The sequence below is a fragment of the Botrytis porri genome, assembly GCF_014898465.1.
Source record: "Botrytis porri strain MUCL 3234 chromosome Unknown BPOR_002, whole genome shotgun sequence".
Lineage (NCBI taxonomy): Eukaryota > Fungi > Ascomycota > Leotiomycetes > Helotiales > Sclerotiniaceae > Botrytis > Botrytis porri.
Window position 1 is genome coordinate 495,419 of NW_024066076.1, and position 15,660 is coordinate 511,078.

The 15,660-nt window shown below is 44.5% G+C and overlaps 8 protein-coding genes across 8 annotated transcripts; 4 read left to right on the top strand and 4 right to left on the bottom strand.

The window, feature by feature from the left end:
* Positions 1-208: 208 nt before the first annotated feature.
* On the bottom strand, positions 209-1,306 carry EAF01_001240 (uncharacterized protein; the record flags this gene model as incomplete). The annotated part of the gene is made up of 3 exons (XM_038909490.1): positions 209-404; positions 464-851; positions 1,018-1,306. The coding sequence occupies 3 exons, from the start codon at positions 1,304-1,306 to the stop codon at positions 209-211; spliced, it is 873 nt and encodes a 290-aa protein (XP_038774302.1).
* Positions 1,307-2,116: 810 nt separating this feature from the next.
* On the bottom strand, positions 2,117-3,922 carry EAF01_001241 (uncharacterized protein; the record flags this gene model as incomplete). The annotated part of the gene is made up of 3 exons (XM_038909491.1): positions 2,117-3,196; positions 3,245-3,745; positions 3,800-3,922. The coding sequence occupies 3 exons, from the start codon at positions 3,920-3,922 to the stop codon at positions 2,117-2,119; spliced, it is 1,704 nt and encodes a 567-aa protein (XP_038774303.1).
* A 964-nt stretch (positions 3,923-4,886) lies between these two features.
* EAF01_001242 (uncharacterized protein) lies at positions 4,887-5,771 on the top strand (the record flags this gene model as incomplete). The annotated part of the gene is made up of 1 exon (XM_038909492.1): positions 4,887-5,771. One exon carries the CDS (start codon positions 4,887-4,889, stop codon positions 5,769-5,771), a length of 885 nt encoding a protein of 294 aa, XP_038774304.1.
* A 175-nt stretch (positions 5,772-5,946) lies between these two features.
* Positions 5,947-7,094, bottom strand: EAF01_001243 (uncharacterized protein; the record flags this gene model as incomplete). The annotated part of the gene is made up of 5 exons (XM_038909493.1): positions 5,947-6,463; positions 6,522-6,708; positions 6,766-6,888; positions 6,938-6,981; positions 7,039-7,094. 5 exons carry the CDS (start codon positions 7,092-7,094, stop codon positions 5,947-5,949), a joined length of 927 nt encoding a protein of 308 aa, XP_038774305.1.
* Positions 7,095-7,332: 238 nt separating this feature from the next.
* EAF01_001244 (uncharacterized protein) lies at positions 7,333-7,726 on the top strand (the record flags this gene model as incomplete). Its single annotated transcript, XM_038909494.1, has 2 exons — positions 7,333-7,426; positions 7,488-7,726. 2 exons carry the CDS (start codon positions 7,333-7,335, stop codon positions 7,724-7,726), a joined length of 333 nt encoding a protein of 110 aa, XP_038774306.1.
* A 939-nt stretch (positions 7,727-8,665) lies between these two features.
* Positions 8,666-11,580, top strand: EAF01_001245 (uncharacterized protein). Its single transcript, XM_038909495.1, has 4 exons — positions 8,666-9,104; positions 9,164-9,801; positions 10,017-10,762; positions 10,819-11,580. Exons 1-4 carry the CDS (start codon positions 8,875-8,877, stop codon positions 11,431-11,433), a joined length of 2,229 nt encoding a protein of 742 aa, XP_038774307.1. The 5' UTR covers positions 8,666-8,874; the 3' UTR covers positions 11,434-11,580.
* A 718-nt stretch (positions 11,581-12,298) lies between these two features.
* EAF01_001246 (uncharacterized protein) lies at positions 12,299-13,111 on the top strand (the record flags this gene model as incomplete). The annotated part of the gene is made up of 1 exon (XM_038909496.1): positions 12,299-13,111. One exon carries the CDS (start codon positions 12,299-12,301, stop codon positions 13,109-13,111), a length of 813 nt encoding a protein of 270 aa, XP_038774308.1.
* Positions 13,112-14,213: 1,102 nt separating this feature from the next.
* Positions 14,214-15,484, bottom strand: EAF01_001247 (uncharacterized protein; the record flags this gene model as incomplete). The annotated part of the gene is made up of 4 exons (XM_038909497.1): positions 14,214-14,590; positions 14,639-15,020; positions 15,077-15,272; positions 15,372-15,484. 4 exons carry the CDS (start codon positions 15,482-15,484, stop codon positions 14,214-14,216), a joined length of 1,068 nt encoding a protein of 355 aa, XP_038774309.1.
* Between the last annotated feature and the right edge of the window lie 176 nt (positions 15,485-15,660).

Consider the following 15,660-nt stretch of genomic DNA (forward strand, 5'->3'; position numbering starts at 1 on the left):
CTTGTACCACTGAATTTAGCTACCTTATCTGCCTGGCTAGAAGCTAGTCCTGTTGCCTCGGGTACTGTCCAGCGTTTGAATAGTCGTCCATGGCAACCCCTTGTACTAATCCTGCCATATGCTTTGAGGAAGTGCGAGCACATGAAACGGCTATACTTGCTGCAACCAAAATAGACGAATTATTGATCCAAAAATCGCTTATTCTTACTCAAAAACAGAACCATTTAATCTCAGCATGTATGTTAAGTGCCTGATTTTGCAACTTCCCGTACTCCCGCTCAGCCTTGGCAACAGTCCAGCTTGGCCTGATCACAGTTGCGACTGTCAAGGTGTCGGTCGGGAGACCAAGGAGATTCAAGGCCTCTCTTAGCTTGAGTGCACCCTTGAGCGCCTTTTGCGGTATCCTATCACCGGTCACTGGGATTATGGCAACATTGTTGAAACTTGGGAGCTTAAGAGAAACCTCTTCGAATTTCTCAAATATGACTCGAAGCCTCCCGAGAAAAACATATCAATCCACAGTTTTCTAGTTTGTTTCGTAGATTTCGGAGATGTTTGGAGAAACTCCTCGACGACCTTGCTTTTTCGTAATTCATATGCTTTTGTGACAAGCGTGCCATGTCTGTCGATCAACCTCTGACCCGCCTCTAGCGTAGCAAAGGTCTGATTTTGAAGGACCGAGAGTTCGTTACGTGCTCTAGCGAACTTATCGTTATTGTCATCGTTGAATACGGTGTTGCAATTCTTGAGGCTCAACCTCAGGTTCGGAATATAAGTGTCTTCGAGACGGTCTTCATAATACGCCAACATTTCATTCCAAAGTACCTCCTCGACTATTCGATTGGGCAAGTCTTGACAGAAAGTTAGATCAAAGTTTAATTACCGAACAGCTACCTTTTCCGTGGAACAAGCAGCTCAGCCGCTTGCTTAGCTTCTTGAAGAAAATATTGTCCACAATCTGAAAGCCTCCATTTCGGGTGATCTAAAGCGTCACATTCTCCTCGCCTTCCATCATACTAGAACATGCAACATATTTGCCGCCTTTTCTATTAGCAGTCAATTCCGCTAGGCAATCCAGGAACTTTGTTCTCAATTGATGATATCCTGAATCTGAGATCTGGTCATAATAGCTTGTGTCTATACTAATCGCATCGCTGTTGGTAGTAGACTCATTCTTGTCAGACAGCTCAGTGCCCAAGGAGACTGGCTCGACTTGTCCATCATTTCGGAGTGCAAGAAGGTTTGCGTAGGCAGTGAATTCTCGTTTATTAAGCCCTGAGAGATTCCAGTTAAAGTCTTGAATCATGATGCTGGACTTATCGATGATTTCTGTGAGCCATCTAATGAAGGTGTGGATTATAAATCATGTCATGCATGCATGCGGAGGCGACCATCATCGTGTCACAGAAAACGCGCCACAATATGTGGCTTTGAACCTGTAAACTCACAATTGCAAAGTCTAACATAACAGTCAGTCTATTAGAACCTGAATTTGAATGCATATAAGCGTTGGTAGGATAGAACTAAGGATCAATCTAGTTCGTCCTCTATGTAGTGGGCTCGCGCTTACTAGAGAGTATATGGAAGCTTTATGTTGTTAGGAAAGGGGCTGAGAATTGAGAAATCTAGGACTTTTCACGTAAGAACATGTTACACGATCTATCGAATGGATTTTATTGGTGGAAATGTTAGGTTCATGTATGGAATAAAATACTTAGACAAATCTACCATCTGGGGGAGCATCTCGTCTGTGATGATTCCGCTATGAGTTTATTGATCGAGTGTGTCTGACAGTTTTTTTCCAAACGTTTAGCATTTTTGTTTCAATAAAGTCGGTAATAGCATAATGTCCAAAACCAAGAGGTTAACGCTGTTGAGCTTGTGCTCCGGACTATTGAATACACTGACCTGATTTGAGGTAGCCACTTCCTCTTTGGGAAATATGGATCAGCACAAGCTAGAGTACTAGTCACGAGCCAATAAACGGGCAAACAATGTACTCAAGAACGTGTATTATACATGTATATAAACTAAACTTAAACATTAAAACAAACAACAAACAGTATTTTTACACGTGAATATTAATATATCGCATCAATCTGCATCCACGTCTAAACTATTCGTACAACGCTTGTTGCCACCATGCACATCTGTTGTTTGCAGTAGAATCAGTTTGCACACTTCCCAAGCCAGTAGTTCCAAGAACGAGTGTCGTGGCGTTGCTTTGGTATTCTGGGAAGAATGGTACTCCAACCCCATTGGGATTACCTGTCATGGCGAAGTTCATGATGTATCTTTGTAAATCAGCTGCTACGGTAGCGTTTACTGGCAGTCCATCATTTGAGGTAGTAGTATCACCATTGAAAAAAGTGTATGCAATATCTTCGCCGTGAAGTCCCGGTGGAACGGTAAAGTAGTAGGAGTGTGTTTCGTTAAGGAACGCGGTGTTCAGGTAGCGAGTATTGCACGTGAAAACAATTTCGGCTGTGATCAGGGATGCTCGTTCCCAAACACTCGTGTATGGATAAGAACCATTGTAAACTGGTGGGTAAAGGGTTCCTGTCACGTAGGCAAGTGTGGAATTGGATATGGTGGGCAAAGTTGTTGTAAGATCGGTAGCGATATCGGCGTCTGTAGAGAAGAAGGGAGATATGAAGAATGCACCTTCATTAGAATTGTGTCCTGTCATGATCTTGACGTTCGTATCGAATTTGCCCTCAAGAAGTAATTTGGCTGGTAACTCAGGTACAAAGGTACCGTCAACTGCCGGTCCGAAAGTAAAAGTACCATAAGGAGCCGATCGCGCAGTAATGATAGTATTAAGCCCGGCCAGCGTGGCGAAGTCAAGATTTCTCAAATCCGATACGGAGGTAATGTTAGGACCAATAAGTTCTTGTGCTTGAGTGATGACGTTTTGGAAAGTTGCCTCTTGTTGGGCATCTGAGTAAACGGGAGGATAGCCAGGACTTTGTAGAATAGCCTGAGAGAAAGGTGCATTGCCATTGCTGCCACCATATGCTGTAATCTGATGCATGATCGACCCAGCCCCGGCCGATTCGCCGATAACTGTTACTCGATCCGCATCTCCACCAAAGAGGTAAATATACTTTTGTATCCATTCCAAAGCCAATCTTTGATCAAGAAGAGCAGCATTTGCCGCTCCGCTTTCCTCAAATGTGGGACCGGAAAGCCATCCCTATATCTAATCAGTTAATTTCCTCAAACTCAATGAGAATGAACTTACAAAGAGACCAAGTCTGTAGTTTAGAGCAACATAAATTACACCTTCATCCCCATTCTCTTGACTCCTCGAAATCAACGTGGCCGGGTTCCCTGAACCAAATTTTGATCCGGCGACATAACCACCTCCATATATCCAAACAATAACGGGGGCGTTACTTTCACCGCAAGAATCGTAGATAGACCTTGGGACAATGACATCGAGGAACAAGCAGTCCTCTGAAGTCAATGGTGCTGGCGCGGAGAGTCCCGAGATGGTAAGATTCTTCTCGACTGCCTCTACTTCTGCCTCGACAAATTCCAAGGTAGCTGTATTAGCACCTTGAAAATAGTACGAAGCAACTTCTTCCCAATAAGGTGTTCCCTGCGCACAGATAGCACCCTGCTGGCCATCATTGATAGTTCGGTCTACTTCAGTCGGTTCGATCGGAGCGGCAAATCGAAGATTTCCTATAGGCGGGGCTGCATATCGAATATTCGAGAAGTTGTAGTACTGTCCTGTCTCCTGTAAATGTATTTAGCATCCACTCCAGAACGTGATTGATTTGAGACTGCCTACGTTTATCGTAGCCCGGTGAAGTGCGTAGTCAAGATCAACGACGGGTAGGGAATCATTGGTGGGCAAAGCGTAGGCAGCTTGAACTGCACAAGCAGCAATCACAACGGCCTTGATTGCAATCATCTTAATTTTCAGAAAGGAGGCAATTTGCAATGGAGCAAACGGCACAATTTTTTTTGGAAGAAGGGAAGCCATCTCGTATATATAGAACTCAAGTGAGCGTGCGACGGTACTCTTCTTCGTTACCTCGGTGGCTTATCGACCAACAGGTGTTTTGGCGCCGAAAACTATATTAATTACATTGTTGCAAGTCTGCAAAGGCTTGCCATATACTTGATATTCGGAAATGAGCATTTAATCGGTGGGCTAGCAACCGGCGGGGGAAACTGGAAACTGGGATAAAGACGTTATGAAGATCTTAGGGGCTGTCATCCAAAGAATGGAGATGGGACTACCTGGTACCTAGCCACTCATAGCTAAGGGCTCATCGGGGAACCATCCCTTTAGAGATGTGCTTTGAAATCCATTTCAGGGATAAGGACAATCTAGTCCGGGGAGAAAGGAACATTCTATCGAAGATCTCACTCGTATAGAGCTGAGAGTGACATGTCTACGCATTCATATTACACGCGAGATCTACATTGAGAGGAAGTTGCGAAGTCTAAGGGTACCTAGGTTGCTAATGCATTCCCGATTCGTATACACACGAGCACTGAGTAATCAGGTTTGTACAATTTCGAGAGATGGCCCATTTTATTTTGTGTCTACAGTCCTCCGCACGCGTAAATAAACAAGTTAGAGGTTTCCATGGATCGCAAGCAATTTCGATAAGAACATCAAGCAAGGATACGAAGGTCACACCAAAAGCTTGTTATCGCTTGTCTCGGGATCTAGGATTGTACCGTATCGTTTCGACGTGATTATATCATTGGACGACGGCTGCGGCTCATGAGAGCGAACTGTACTTTGGCAGCTCAGCCTTACGCTCGAGCCACAACCTCATTCCGTCTCCTTATTCAACCAAGAACAATTGTTTTACCAAAAAGCCTTATACACTTCTTGATGCGAACTATTGACCCCGCGCATTATGTCTACAATTGCTCAACCTCGAGAAAGCTCCGTTAATGGGCGTCGCGTTCCTTTACTCACCACACCTACTTCCTCAACACGACCGAGTCTAGACCATTCCCGTTCATCTGAACCATCTCCGAATCGAGGATCCTCAGTCGCGATACCTCGACGCAACCGTGCCGCTTTGCGAGAATATTACAACCTCAGAAAGGGACAAGACGCTCCTACTGACGATGCGGCATCCGAAGTTTCCTCAATACACTTTGATAGTGAGGTACAAGAATGCGAAATGGACAAGGATGGATTCGATGGGGAGAAATATGTGAGGGAGGTTCTGGAAAAGCAAACACTGGGAGAGCTATTACGGACCTACAATGGAGTTTTGACCGATATAAGGGCTCTAGACGCGGAGAAAAAGGCACTGGTATATGATAATTACAGCAAGTTAATTGCGGCAACAGAGACAATCAGGAAGATGAGGACAAACATGGATCCATTAAATCCAATGGCCAGTACGCTCGATCCGGCTATCGCGAGTATCTACGAAAGGGCTGAAAAGATCAAGGTTGAGTTGAAAGAAGGCATTCCGGAATCACAAAGGAAACTCATGGAGATGGGGGTAGAGGAAAGGGTGACATTTCAGAAGAAACAGAACATGAAGAAGCTTGTGCTTCAAGTACTGGAGATACCTGAGAAGCTGAGATCATTGGTAGCGAAGGGTAATGAAGACGAAGCTAGATTGGAATGGGAAAAAATCTCAGCGTTGTTGAGAAGATGGAAAGAGAGAGGTGTAGGGGGAAGCGACGTGCAGGACTGTATAGAAGACGGGGAGGCAGCCTTGAGGGGCGAGCCTCCAAATGAGAAGAGCTGGGTTAACATAAGAGCAAAGAGATCATCATGACAGCGATAGTATCATCACAGCACAGCAACGACAGCACGACAGCATAACGGCAACATTTTGAGAGTATAACGAAACCGTACTGACATTGATAGCACGACAGCATACGAACTATTATTGTTTATCAGGAACACAAGCAGACAATTATTCGTATGAACTTGCAAGGACACCCACTATCCTACCAGTTCACCTCATCCTTGTGAATTATATCAAAGGGATCCCTATCAACCTCACTTACCGCGATATCCGCTTTTCCCTCCATTGCCTGCGCCAATGCAGACTGCATTCGGTCCTTTAGATAGGCTCTTTCAGTGTTGCTATGGAATGCAGTGACAACACATTTACCCTGCTCAACGGCTGCCAAGGCTTCGTGGTGGCTCAATTCGCCAGTGAATAATAAGTCAACGTCCAAGCCGTTAAGCATGGATCCTCCTGATCCGGCGCAAATGCCAATGGAAGAAATTTCAATAGATGACTTTTCTCCTCTAGGAATGGATTGTGGAACCGCAACGGAAAGTCCGGACATACGATCTCCAATTTGGAGTGAAGATTGCATCCGTGCAACAAGATCTCCTAGCTTCTGAGGTTGCGTGAATCGAACGATTCGGCCATATCCGGCACCTTCGAACCCATCGGGTATATCCTTGATGGAATTAATAATCGAGCGTTCGTGATCAATGGATTCGGTACCGATACTATTTTATATCAGTCTCTCATTTCACGAGTAGGGTTGGCATTAGAAATTGAGCATACACTTGATTCTTTTTCAAGGGTCGATTGGTGACTATATCGGCAAGCCAATCATTGAGGCCTTCAGGCGCAGCATCTACAGCTGTATGAGGACTGTAAACACTGATTCCCTCTTGGGCAAGACGGAGCAGAGAACTTTGTTGGGAGTTGGCAAGGGTGACTGCTTTCAAGCCACGAAATATGATAGGGTCTTAAAAATGATTAGAAACATGATACCTTCGGCCTAATGGACACCAAATATACTTACGATATGTGACAATGATTGAATCTTTCCTGCGGATAGCTTCATCTGCAACCCCCTTTGTGAGATCAACAGTCAGAAGAACTGAATCTTTAAGATGATTTTCACGATGTGGTGCCTCCAACAGAACTTGAATATTATGAGTGAAAGATTCTCAGAGATATGTAATGATACTCACGCCCTGTGTTATCAAAACTACTGTCCGCGAGCTTTTCTGGATATCTGCAATGCAACATGAGAAATGGACTTTTTGGGAGATATTGATTGACCATAACTTACAACTTTCTCATAGCCGCAACAACGGCTTGAGTAAATGGAGATGAGGTTGTAGACATAGTTCTTTTCGATATTGCAATGTTCTTGGAAACTATTCTTGAGAACATCACGTTCATATTGAGTTTAATTTGTCAACATCCCACATGCGGATGACTTTCTTCCAAAGAGTGACGTATATTAAAGCGGCGACATTCTCGCATCATCACAATCACAATCCCCGATTTCGCATAATAATAATTTCGAAAAAGTTCTAACACAGTGTTTGACATATACCGGTATTATATTACTACAGATACAATGGCAGAAGCTTCAGGCATGTCTGCTGAAGCTCTCAAGCTCAAGATCACAGATTTACTAAATGCAAGTCATGTCGAAATTGAAGATATGTCAGGTACGGATACCTTCAACTGCCCCGCAGTATCCCCGCCATGCTGATTGATTCTGGTCTATAGGAGGTTGTGGGCAGGCATTCTCTGCCGTGATTGTTTCGCCGCAATTCGAGAAGAAGACTACATTGGCAAGGCACAGGTTGGTGAATGGAGCGCTGAAGACGGAGATTGCGGCCATCCATGCCTGGACTCCCAAGTGCTACACACCGGAACAATGGGAGATGCAGAAAGAGGATGGTAAGGAGGCGGTTGCGCCAGGAAAGAACACCAATGGAGAGGTTGTGGATGGGACGACGGCTTGAGAGGGAGAAGGAATCGGAGTTCTGGCGCAGAATGGAACTATACTACAGCTTCCGGGGTGGTGATGCAATCGGACGGGGAGAGGAACGGGGCTTACGGGGACAATGGAGCACGGGGAAGAAGAGTCATGATATACCAAGGAGTCACTGGGAGGGAGAAATTCTGTTTGTGATTGAGCCCTTATTCAATGGGCCATGTGGGTGGTATTTCATATTGGCACTTTCGTAGAGCAAGAGAAATCACTGCGTTTGCGATCGCGATGCTTCTCTACACCCCGGCCCTATGAAGATCAGGAACAGTGTCTTCCAAAGCATTTGTTTAGACTCATGTGGCACTGAGTTCTTCAGTCACAAATTCTAGAGTCCTGCACGCTCAATCCTACGAGGTCCAGGCATATTATTCAAGCCGCTAGAAAGCCAAGATAATGACAAATTTCGTACAGCAAATTGTTGACGTCTCTTTCCAGTTGTCTAGATAGAGCCTTCCATCGCTAGTAATCAGGTCTGAACTTTGCTGATACGCTGTGCAACAACACTGAATACTGCAATAGATGATATGAATAAGACTATGTTGTAGAACTATAATTCATAAGCTGAGAGTGATAGACTTTCAATCTTGAAGAAAACATACAGCATTCCTTGAATACGTGCTCTCTTCAGCATCTGTTCTTGCTTCAACAAAAAGTCTTCGAAGATTGGGTAAATTTGCCTTGGAGAAAGCCATCATTAGTTTCGCAACTCAATCAAAATAAAAAGGGGGATTAATGAATGTTACCATATTAATAAGTCTTCCAGGAGTTTATCCAACAATTTGTTTCATTTGACTTTATTTGACAGGGGATTCATATCCGGAAGCATGATTGCTGGTCCCCTGTTCTTTCAAGATCTAGCGAGTCCTGTACAAAGCGCACCAGGCTGAAGCTATCTGGTATCAACAATCTGCCCACCACTTTGACCCTATACTTCAATTACAACACAATCCACGAATCTCACGATTCTCCCTTACTACACGGAACGCTCGCGGACTCCCTTCTGGAAATTTCAAAGCTCACATTAATCAACCCCTTCCACGAACCGTGGCCTTACCGTCAATCGACAACTTAGCCATCGGCGTATGAGGGGCACCCTCAAGGTCGCCATCTGTGTGAGCGATGGCGGTGAATAGGATTAAAGGTGCCTTCGCACCACCCAAGAAGGGAGAAACATACGAGTTGAGAGCTGGTTTGGTATCTCAATATGCTTACGAGCGCAAAGAAGCAATTCAAAAGACCATCATGTCCATGACCCTGGGCAAAGATGTGTCTGCGCTGTTTCCAGATGTTTTGAAGAATATTGCTACAGCAGATTTAGACCAGAAGAAGCTGGTGTATTTGTATTTAATGTTTGTCGAGACTATCTACTGGGATCTGGATGAATGATGTTGCTAATGTTCACCATTAGGAATTATGCCAAATCGCATCCCGACCTTTGTATTCTAGCGGTCAATACTTTCGTACAGGATTCCGAAGATCCAAACCCTCTGGTGCGAGCTCTTGCGATTCGGACAATGGGTTGTATTCGAGTAGACAAGATGGTAGATTATATGGAGGAACCCCTGCGGAAAACGTTAAGGGATGAATCGCCATACGTAAGAAAAACTGCAGCAATCTGTGTTGCGAAATTGTTCGACCTCAATCCTACGATGTGTCTCGAGAACGGCTTTTTAGAAACTTTGCAAGAATTGATCGGAGATCCTAACCCTATGGTTGTGGCCAATTCTGTAACGGCGCTCGTGGAAATCAATGAGACTGCGCCAGAGACAAAGGCTTTACGGATCACATCTGCGACTTTGAAGAAGATGCTCATGGCTTTGAACGAATGTACGGAATGGGGAAGAGTTACTATTTTGTCTACTCTGGCAGATTATAAGGCTACGGATATCAAGGAGTCGGAACATATTTGTGAAAGAGTATCTCCTCAATTTCAACATGTCAACCCAAGTGTTGTCTTGGCTGCTGTCAAGGTTGTTTTCCTCCACATGAAGAATGTAAACGCGGATTTAGGAAAGCAATATCTGAAAAAGATGGCTCCACCTCTTGGTAAGTGAAATACATATGCCAAAGGAGAACAAGGTGTCCTAGTCTGGACTGGCGGATGTGATAAAAGTTCTCGGTATTCAGAACCATGATTTACCAAGGCAATTCTGTGCTCCAAAGCATTTGAAACGTTTGAATCCAGACATGGAAAGCTTCTGGTTGGACTGCAGTCCGGACTATGGTGAACCTTGAGGGAGGATTGAGCTAACAGATTGTAGTAACTCTTGTTGCTTCCGCACCCGAAGTCCAATATGTTGCCTTGAGAAACATAGATCTTCTCTTGCAAGCGAAGCCAGACATTCTCAGTAAGGAGTTGAGAGTCTTCTTCTGCAAATACAACGATCCGCCTTATGTAAAACTTCAGAAGTTGGAGATTATGGTACGGATAGCGAACGACAAGAATGTTGATCAGTTGTTATCGGAGCTCAAAGAATATGCTCTTGAAGTTGACATGGATTTTGTTCGAAGAGCCGTCAAGGCTATTGGTCAAGCAGCCATCAAAATTGAGAGCGCAAGCGAAAAGTGTGTCAACACGTTACTTGACTTGATTGCTACAAAGGTCAACTATGTTGTCCAGGAGGCCATTGTCGTTATCAAAGATATTTTTAGAAAATACCCAGGATACGAGGGTATTATTCCAACCTTGTGCAAATACATCGACGAATTAGATGAGCCAAACGCGCGAGGAGCTTTAATTTGGATCGTTGGCGAGTATGCCGAGAAGATCAGCAATGCAGATGAAATCCTTGCAGGATTTGTTGAAGGTTTCATGGAAGAATTCACCCAGACTCAACTTCAAATATTGACAGCTGTTGTTAAGTTGTTTTTGAAGAAGCCAGATAACAATCAGGGCCTTGTTCAAAAAGTCTTACAAGTATCGACCGCCGAAAATGATAACCCTGATATCAGAGACAGAGCTTATGTATATTGGCGTTTGTTATCAGGTGATCTTTCGATAGCAAAGGTATTTATGACTGTCCTATTCCCCAATCAAGATCATATCACTAACAACAAATCTAGAACATCATCCTTTCCGATAAACCACCTATTACCACAACCATGACATCCCTTCCCCCAGCACTCCTCGATCAACTGTTGACAGAACTCAGCACTCTCGCTTCTGTATACCATAAACCTCCTGAGACATTTGTTGGCCAAGGTCGCTACGGCGCTGATGCTATCCAACACGCTGCTATTCAGGAACAACGTCAAAATGCCGTCGAGAACCCAATTGCAGCCGCTGTCGCTGCAGCCGGAAATGGTGCTCCTGCTCAAAATAACGCCGAGAATCTCCTCGATATTGATTTTGATGGTGCAGCTCCAGCAAGTGCAGATGCACCTCCCAGTGCTGGAACAAGTGGATTGGAAGGATTGGCAGGCACGCCTCAAAGAGTAAATAGTCCAGCCGCGGGTGTCAATGCTGGTGGTAGTATGGCAGATATGATGGGCTTATTTGATGCTCCTGCTCCTGCCCCAGCTGCTGGCGGCATGGGAATGGGCGGAATGGGGAATGATATGATGAATGGTTTTGCAGGGCTAGACTTGAGTGGTACTAGTCAACCCCCTAGTGCGCAAACGCAGTTACAGCAGGGTGGTGCGAAGAAAACGAATGAGGACTTGTTGGGGATGTTTTAAATGTGAGGGATTGGTAATAAGTAGTGGGTCGATGGTGTTGTGAATGAATTTGGAGGGAATAGATCATTCGTTGCAGCCAGTGATTAGAGATTAGCAAAATCAGTATGTATGTATGTATGTATTCAAGGCAATTCGAAGCAATTCAGCAAATGAGAGTCTGGATGAACGTGAGTTAATATGCTTTCTATATATTTTTGACTATATGAAGCATCATTGAGTCAACATCCATTGTGTATCTGTATCGTAAAAAAAAATTATAGCCAAAATTGTGCCATTTTCAATATCTGATCGAACTACAAGTTGCTAATTTCGGGAAGACATCTATAGCTACAAATTCATAGGGAGCTCACCCGGTGAGCCACTAGATGGAAAATTGTTGAATCTCGGTCTTCACATACGGGGGAATTTTTGCTACTAGTGACACCCCCGACTCTACCTAGGAAGAATATTTGTCTCAAATCTGGCTCTACTCTTCAACTAATCTCTATGCCAAATGCGACTCACCGGGGCGCGGCTGACAGATGTCGTTCTTTGATGGCCCAAGCTTTTGGTAGGCTGCAAGGCTGATGGAATGTAAAACATGAACAAGGCTACCTACTGTATCATTTCGCAAACCATTGTAAGAGCTTACATGCATTCAGGTATTACCTCTCCTCTTATTTCTCTTCTCATGCTATGTGACCCCAATAAAGCTATTACGAGACGACATGTTATGTCTAGTGCGCAATTCATCATGACTAATTTCTAGCTATCCTCTAGAAACACAGTTCGTTCGTTAATTTCTAATAACTCAACAACCACTTCCTTCTCCTCCTCATCTCATCTCACTCCTCACTCCCATCTCCAAAAACCACAGAACAAAAAGATGACCACCCCCACCCCCATCCCCTCAACCCTGCACAAACAACTTCTCCACTCTCTCTCGACCTCGCATCTCCCCCTCCCAAGCCCCACCTTCCTACACTCCATCCTCACCCCCTCCACCACGCACCTCTCCTCACTCCCCTCCCTCCCCTCCCTCCTCGCCACAACCCGTCACCGTCTCCTCTCCACCTCCCTCACAACCCCCAACTTCCTCTCTCCAGAAACCCATTCCCTCCCCCCCTCCCTCTCTTCCCCCCTCATAAAAGAATCCCTCCTCGAAAACGACATCCCCGTCCAAGTCCTCGACATCGAAGACCTCAGCCGCTCGAAAAGCGATCTCCTGCTCGATCTAGAAGCCGAGCGACTCGGCGAACGCACACAAGGCCGCTCAATCATTCGCGTTGCAGACGAATCTTCCTCCTCTTCCTCAGCGCTCGATCTCGGATCGTCAGCATCGACGCAACATCCTCATCAAAATCAAACCCAAAATCAGCATAAATCAAACCCATCCCACTCCCCCGGCCCTTTCAAACTCCACCTTCAAGACCTTACCGGCGCAACTATCTACGCATTCACGAGTGCTCTCCCGACTTCTTCTCCTCTGCAGGACAAAATAGGATTTCCTCCGAAAATGAATATTGGCTGTAAGATACTGTTGCAGCGGGGAACAAGAGTACATAGGGGGATGGTGAGGTTAGAGGCGCATACGTGTATTGTGCTTGGGGGACGGGTGGAGGGATTGGATCGGGCGTGGAGAGAGGGATGGGAGGGGAGACTGAGGGAGAGTATTGAGAAGGGGAGGGGTGGGGGATGATTGTGGAGTGAAGGGGATTGTACGGATGGATGGGAAGCTATGTTGATGGAGATGTTTGGGATCAGTTGGGAAGTTCGGTCGATGGTAGCAATTCTGACATCGATGTGGAAGCATCATATCCATCCATCCATCCATCCATCCATCCATCCATCCGCACCTCGTCGTTTCTATACCCCTCGCGTAGACATCATACGACGATCTATTCTGCCGACGAATTCAAGCTGAGAGAGAGAGAGAGATAGAGAGAGAGAGAGAGAGCGCCATGGCTCAAAGCTCACAGATCCCGATCAATAGGGACAAAAATAGAGCGTCCAGGAGAGAGCAATTTGTATCCGCTATTACTGGATAATGCACGAGAAGAGATACACCATACTTCACGCAATAGAGATCAAACCCCCATTCAATCTCTCTAGAACATCATAAAAGCAAAGAAAAGCGTAGCGGCATCAATACCAATACCATTCACATCCAAACCCAAGTTACCACAAACACACGTAAACATCATATTATATCATATCATATCATGTATGAATCTTTATGAAATAAAAAAGAACCCTAGCAAATGAAAAGAAACATAAAAAAGAAGAAGCTGTACGTAACATGATTTCATGCCATCATAATTTGCATTCCATCCTCCATCCCCATCCCTATCCCATCATCATCTCACTTTCAAAAAAATCATCTCAAATGATATCCCACCTCTGACTAATTCCCAAACCCCCATCTGAATCCCATCCTGTAAATTATGAAAAGAAAATGCTCTTCGAGTCTCCCACTTCCCGTCATCCCACTCTCAGGCTATCCAACTCAAAAAGCAAGTTTGATAGCCATATATTCTTATACCATCTTCGTAAGATTCGGTTATTTAAAGACTCACTTTTGAGACTACACAAATCGAGTGAAGATTGCGTCACCAAGTGAAGCGAGATAAATACGGCCCAGAACAGAAAGTTGCAAGTACAGTTTCAAATGTTTGAAATTTCATACCACAAGTACCTTCCTTCTTTCTAGGACTAAATTAATCAATAGTTCAAGATTTAAATTTCCAAATAATGCGTTGAAGGATATCCGAAGCAATTAAGAACGAAATTAAAGGCAAAGTCTATCTCATGATCTCTTCATAAATCAGTTTTTTGAGTTGTTCCTTGGTAAGATTGTCCTTGTTTTTGTCGAAATCAAAGAATTCTTCTGGGATGGGGTTGGCGGTTGGCTCATCTTCGGGATCGTGGTATGGCTCAAGGTATGGGTGCTTCAGTGCTTCCTCAACGGTGATTCTCTTGACTGGGTTGAAAGCGAGAAGTTTCTCGAGAAGGTCCAAAGCGAGATCTGAGGTCTTTGGGAACATGGTCTTGAAAGGAACCTTCTTCTTGAATGGCAACGATCGGATATATTCTCTTGCACGACGAGATTTGATACCGTAGTAATCTTCCATGGTTGGAGTACCAAGAACGTCAAGAATAAGTGTGAGTTGGTGGTGGTCTATAAATTATTAGCAAAGAGCATCACTTCTATACAGACGTCACTCACAATCCTTTCCAGGGAACAGGGGCTTTCCGCTCAACATCTCGGCCAAAATACATCCAACAGACCAGACATCAATAGCCTTGGTATATTCCTTGAATGTCAACATAATTTCCGGAGCACGGTACCATCTGGTCGCAACATATTCTGTCATGAAACCAGAGTTATCTTCTTGGGATGCAGCCGATCTTGCAAGACCAAAATCGCAGACCTTCAAATCACAGTTGGCATTGAGTAACAGATTAGATGGCTTCAAATCTCTGTGTAGAACATTTGCGGAATGCATAGCTTTCAAGGCTCGGAGGGTTTGGTAGATGAAGTATTGGCAGTGGTCGTCAGATAAATCTTGGGTGCGAATTACACGATGCATATCGGTCTCCATGAGTTCCTGCTATTGCATTAGTAAATTGTCCCATTTCCACCTGATACTGCTCATATACATACCTGAATAAGGTAAACTTCGGTGAAGGACTCATAGTTCCTTGGCTTCTGGATATCGAGGATGGAGATGATGTTTTCGTGATTGAAGTATCGAAGCAGCTTCATCTCACGGAGTGTTCGCAAACAGAACATAGAATGATCGAATGGAGTGATCTTCTTGATAGCGACCTTTTGGCCCGAAGGCTTGTGCAAAGCTGAACTATAAAGAGAAATCGAATTAGCACATCTCCATCTTCTGCAAGTTCCTGTCCTCTGCCTCCATTCGAGATTGTACGAGTAACAAAGTGGGGTAGCATACCAGACAACACCATAAGCTCCCTCTCCTACAACATCCTGGATATCATATTGTTCGCTGACATTGAAAGAGATCTTCCGAGATCCCGAGGCGGGATTGGGCGCACGAGCTGTCATGGTGCAATAATGGGTATATGAAGCAAGAAGATCGTATCTTGCAGAATTGAAGAACTGGAAACTTGTCTACCAGATATAAACACTAATAGACAGCTTTACTGAATGATTACAGGAACAAACTGTAAGTTCTGAAGTTGAAGGATGCTATTTTTATTGTAAATAGAAATGTTGAAGCT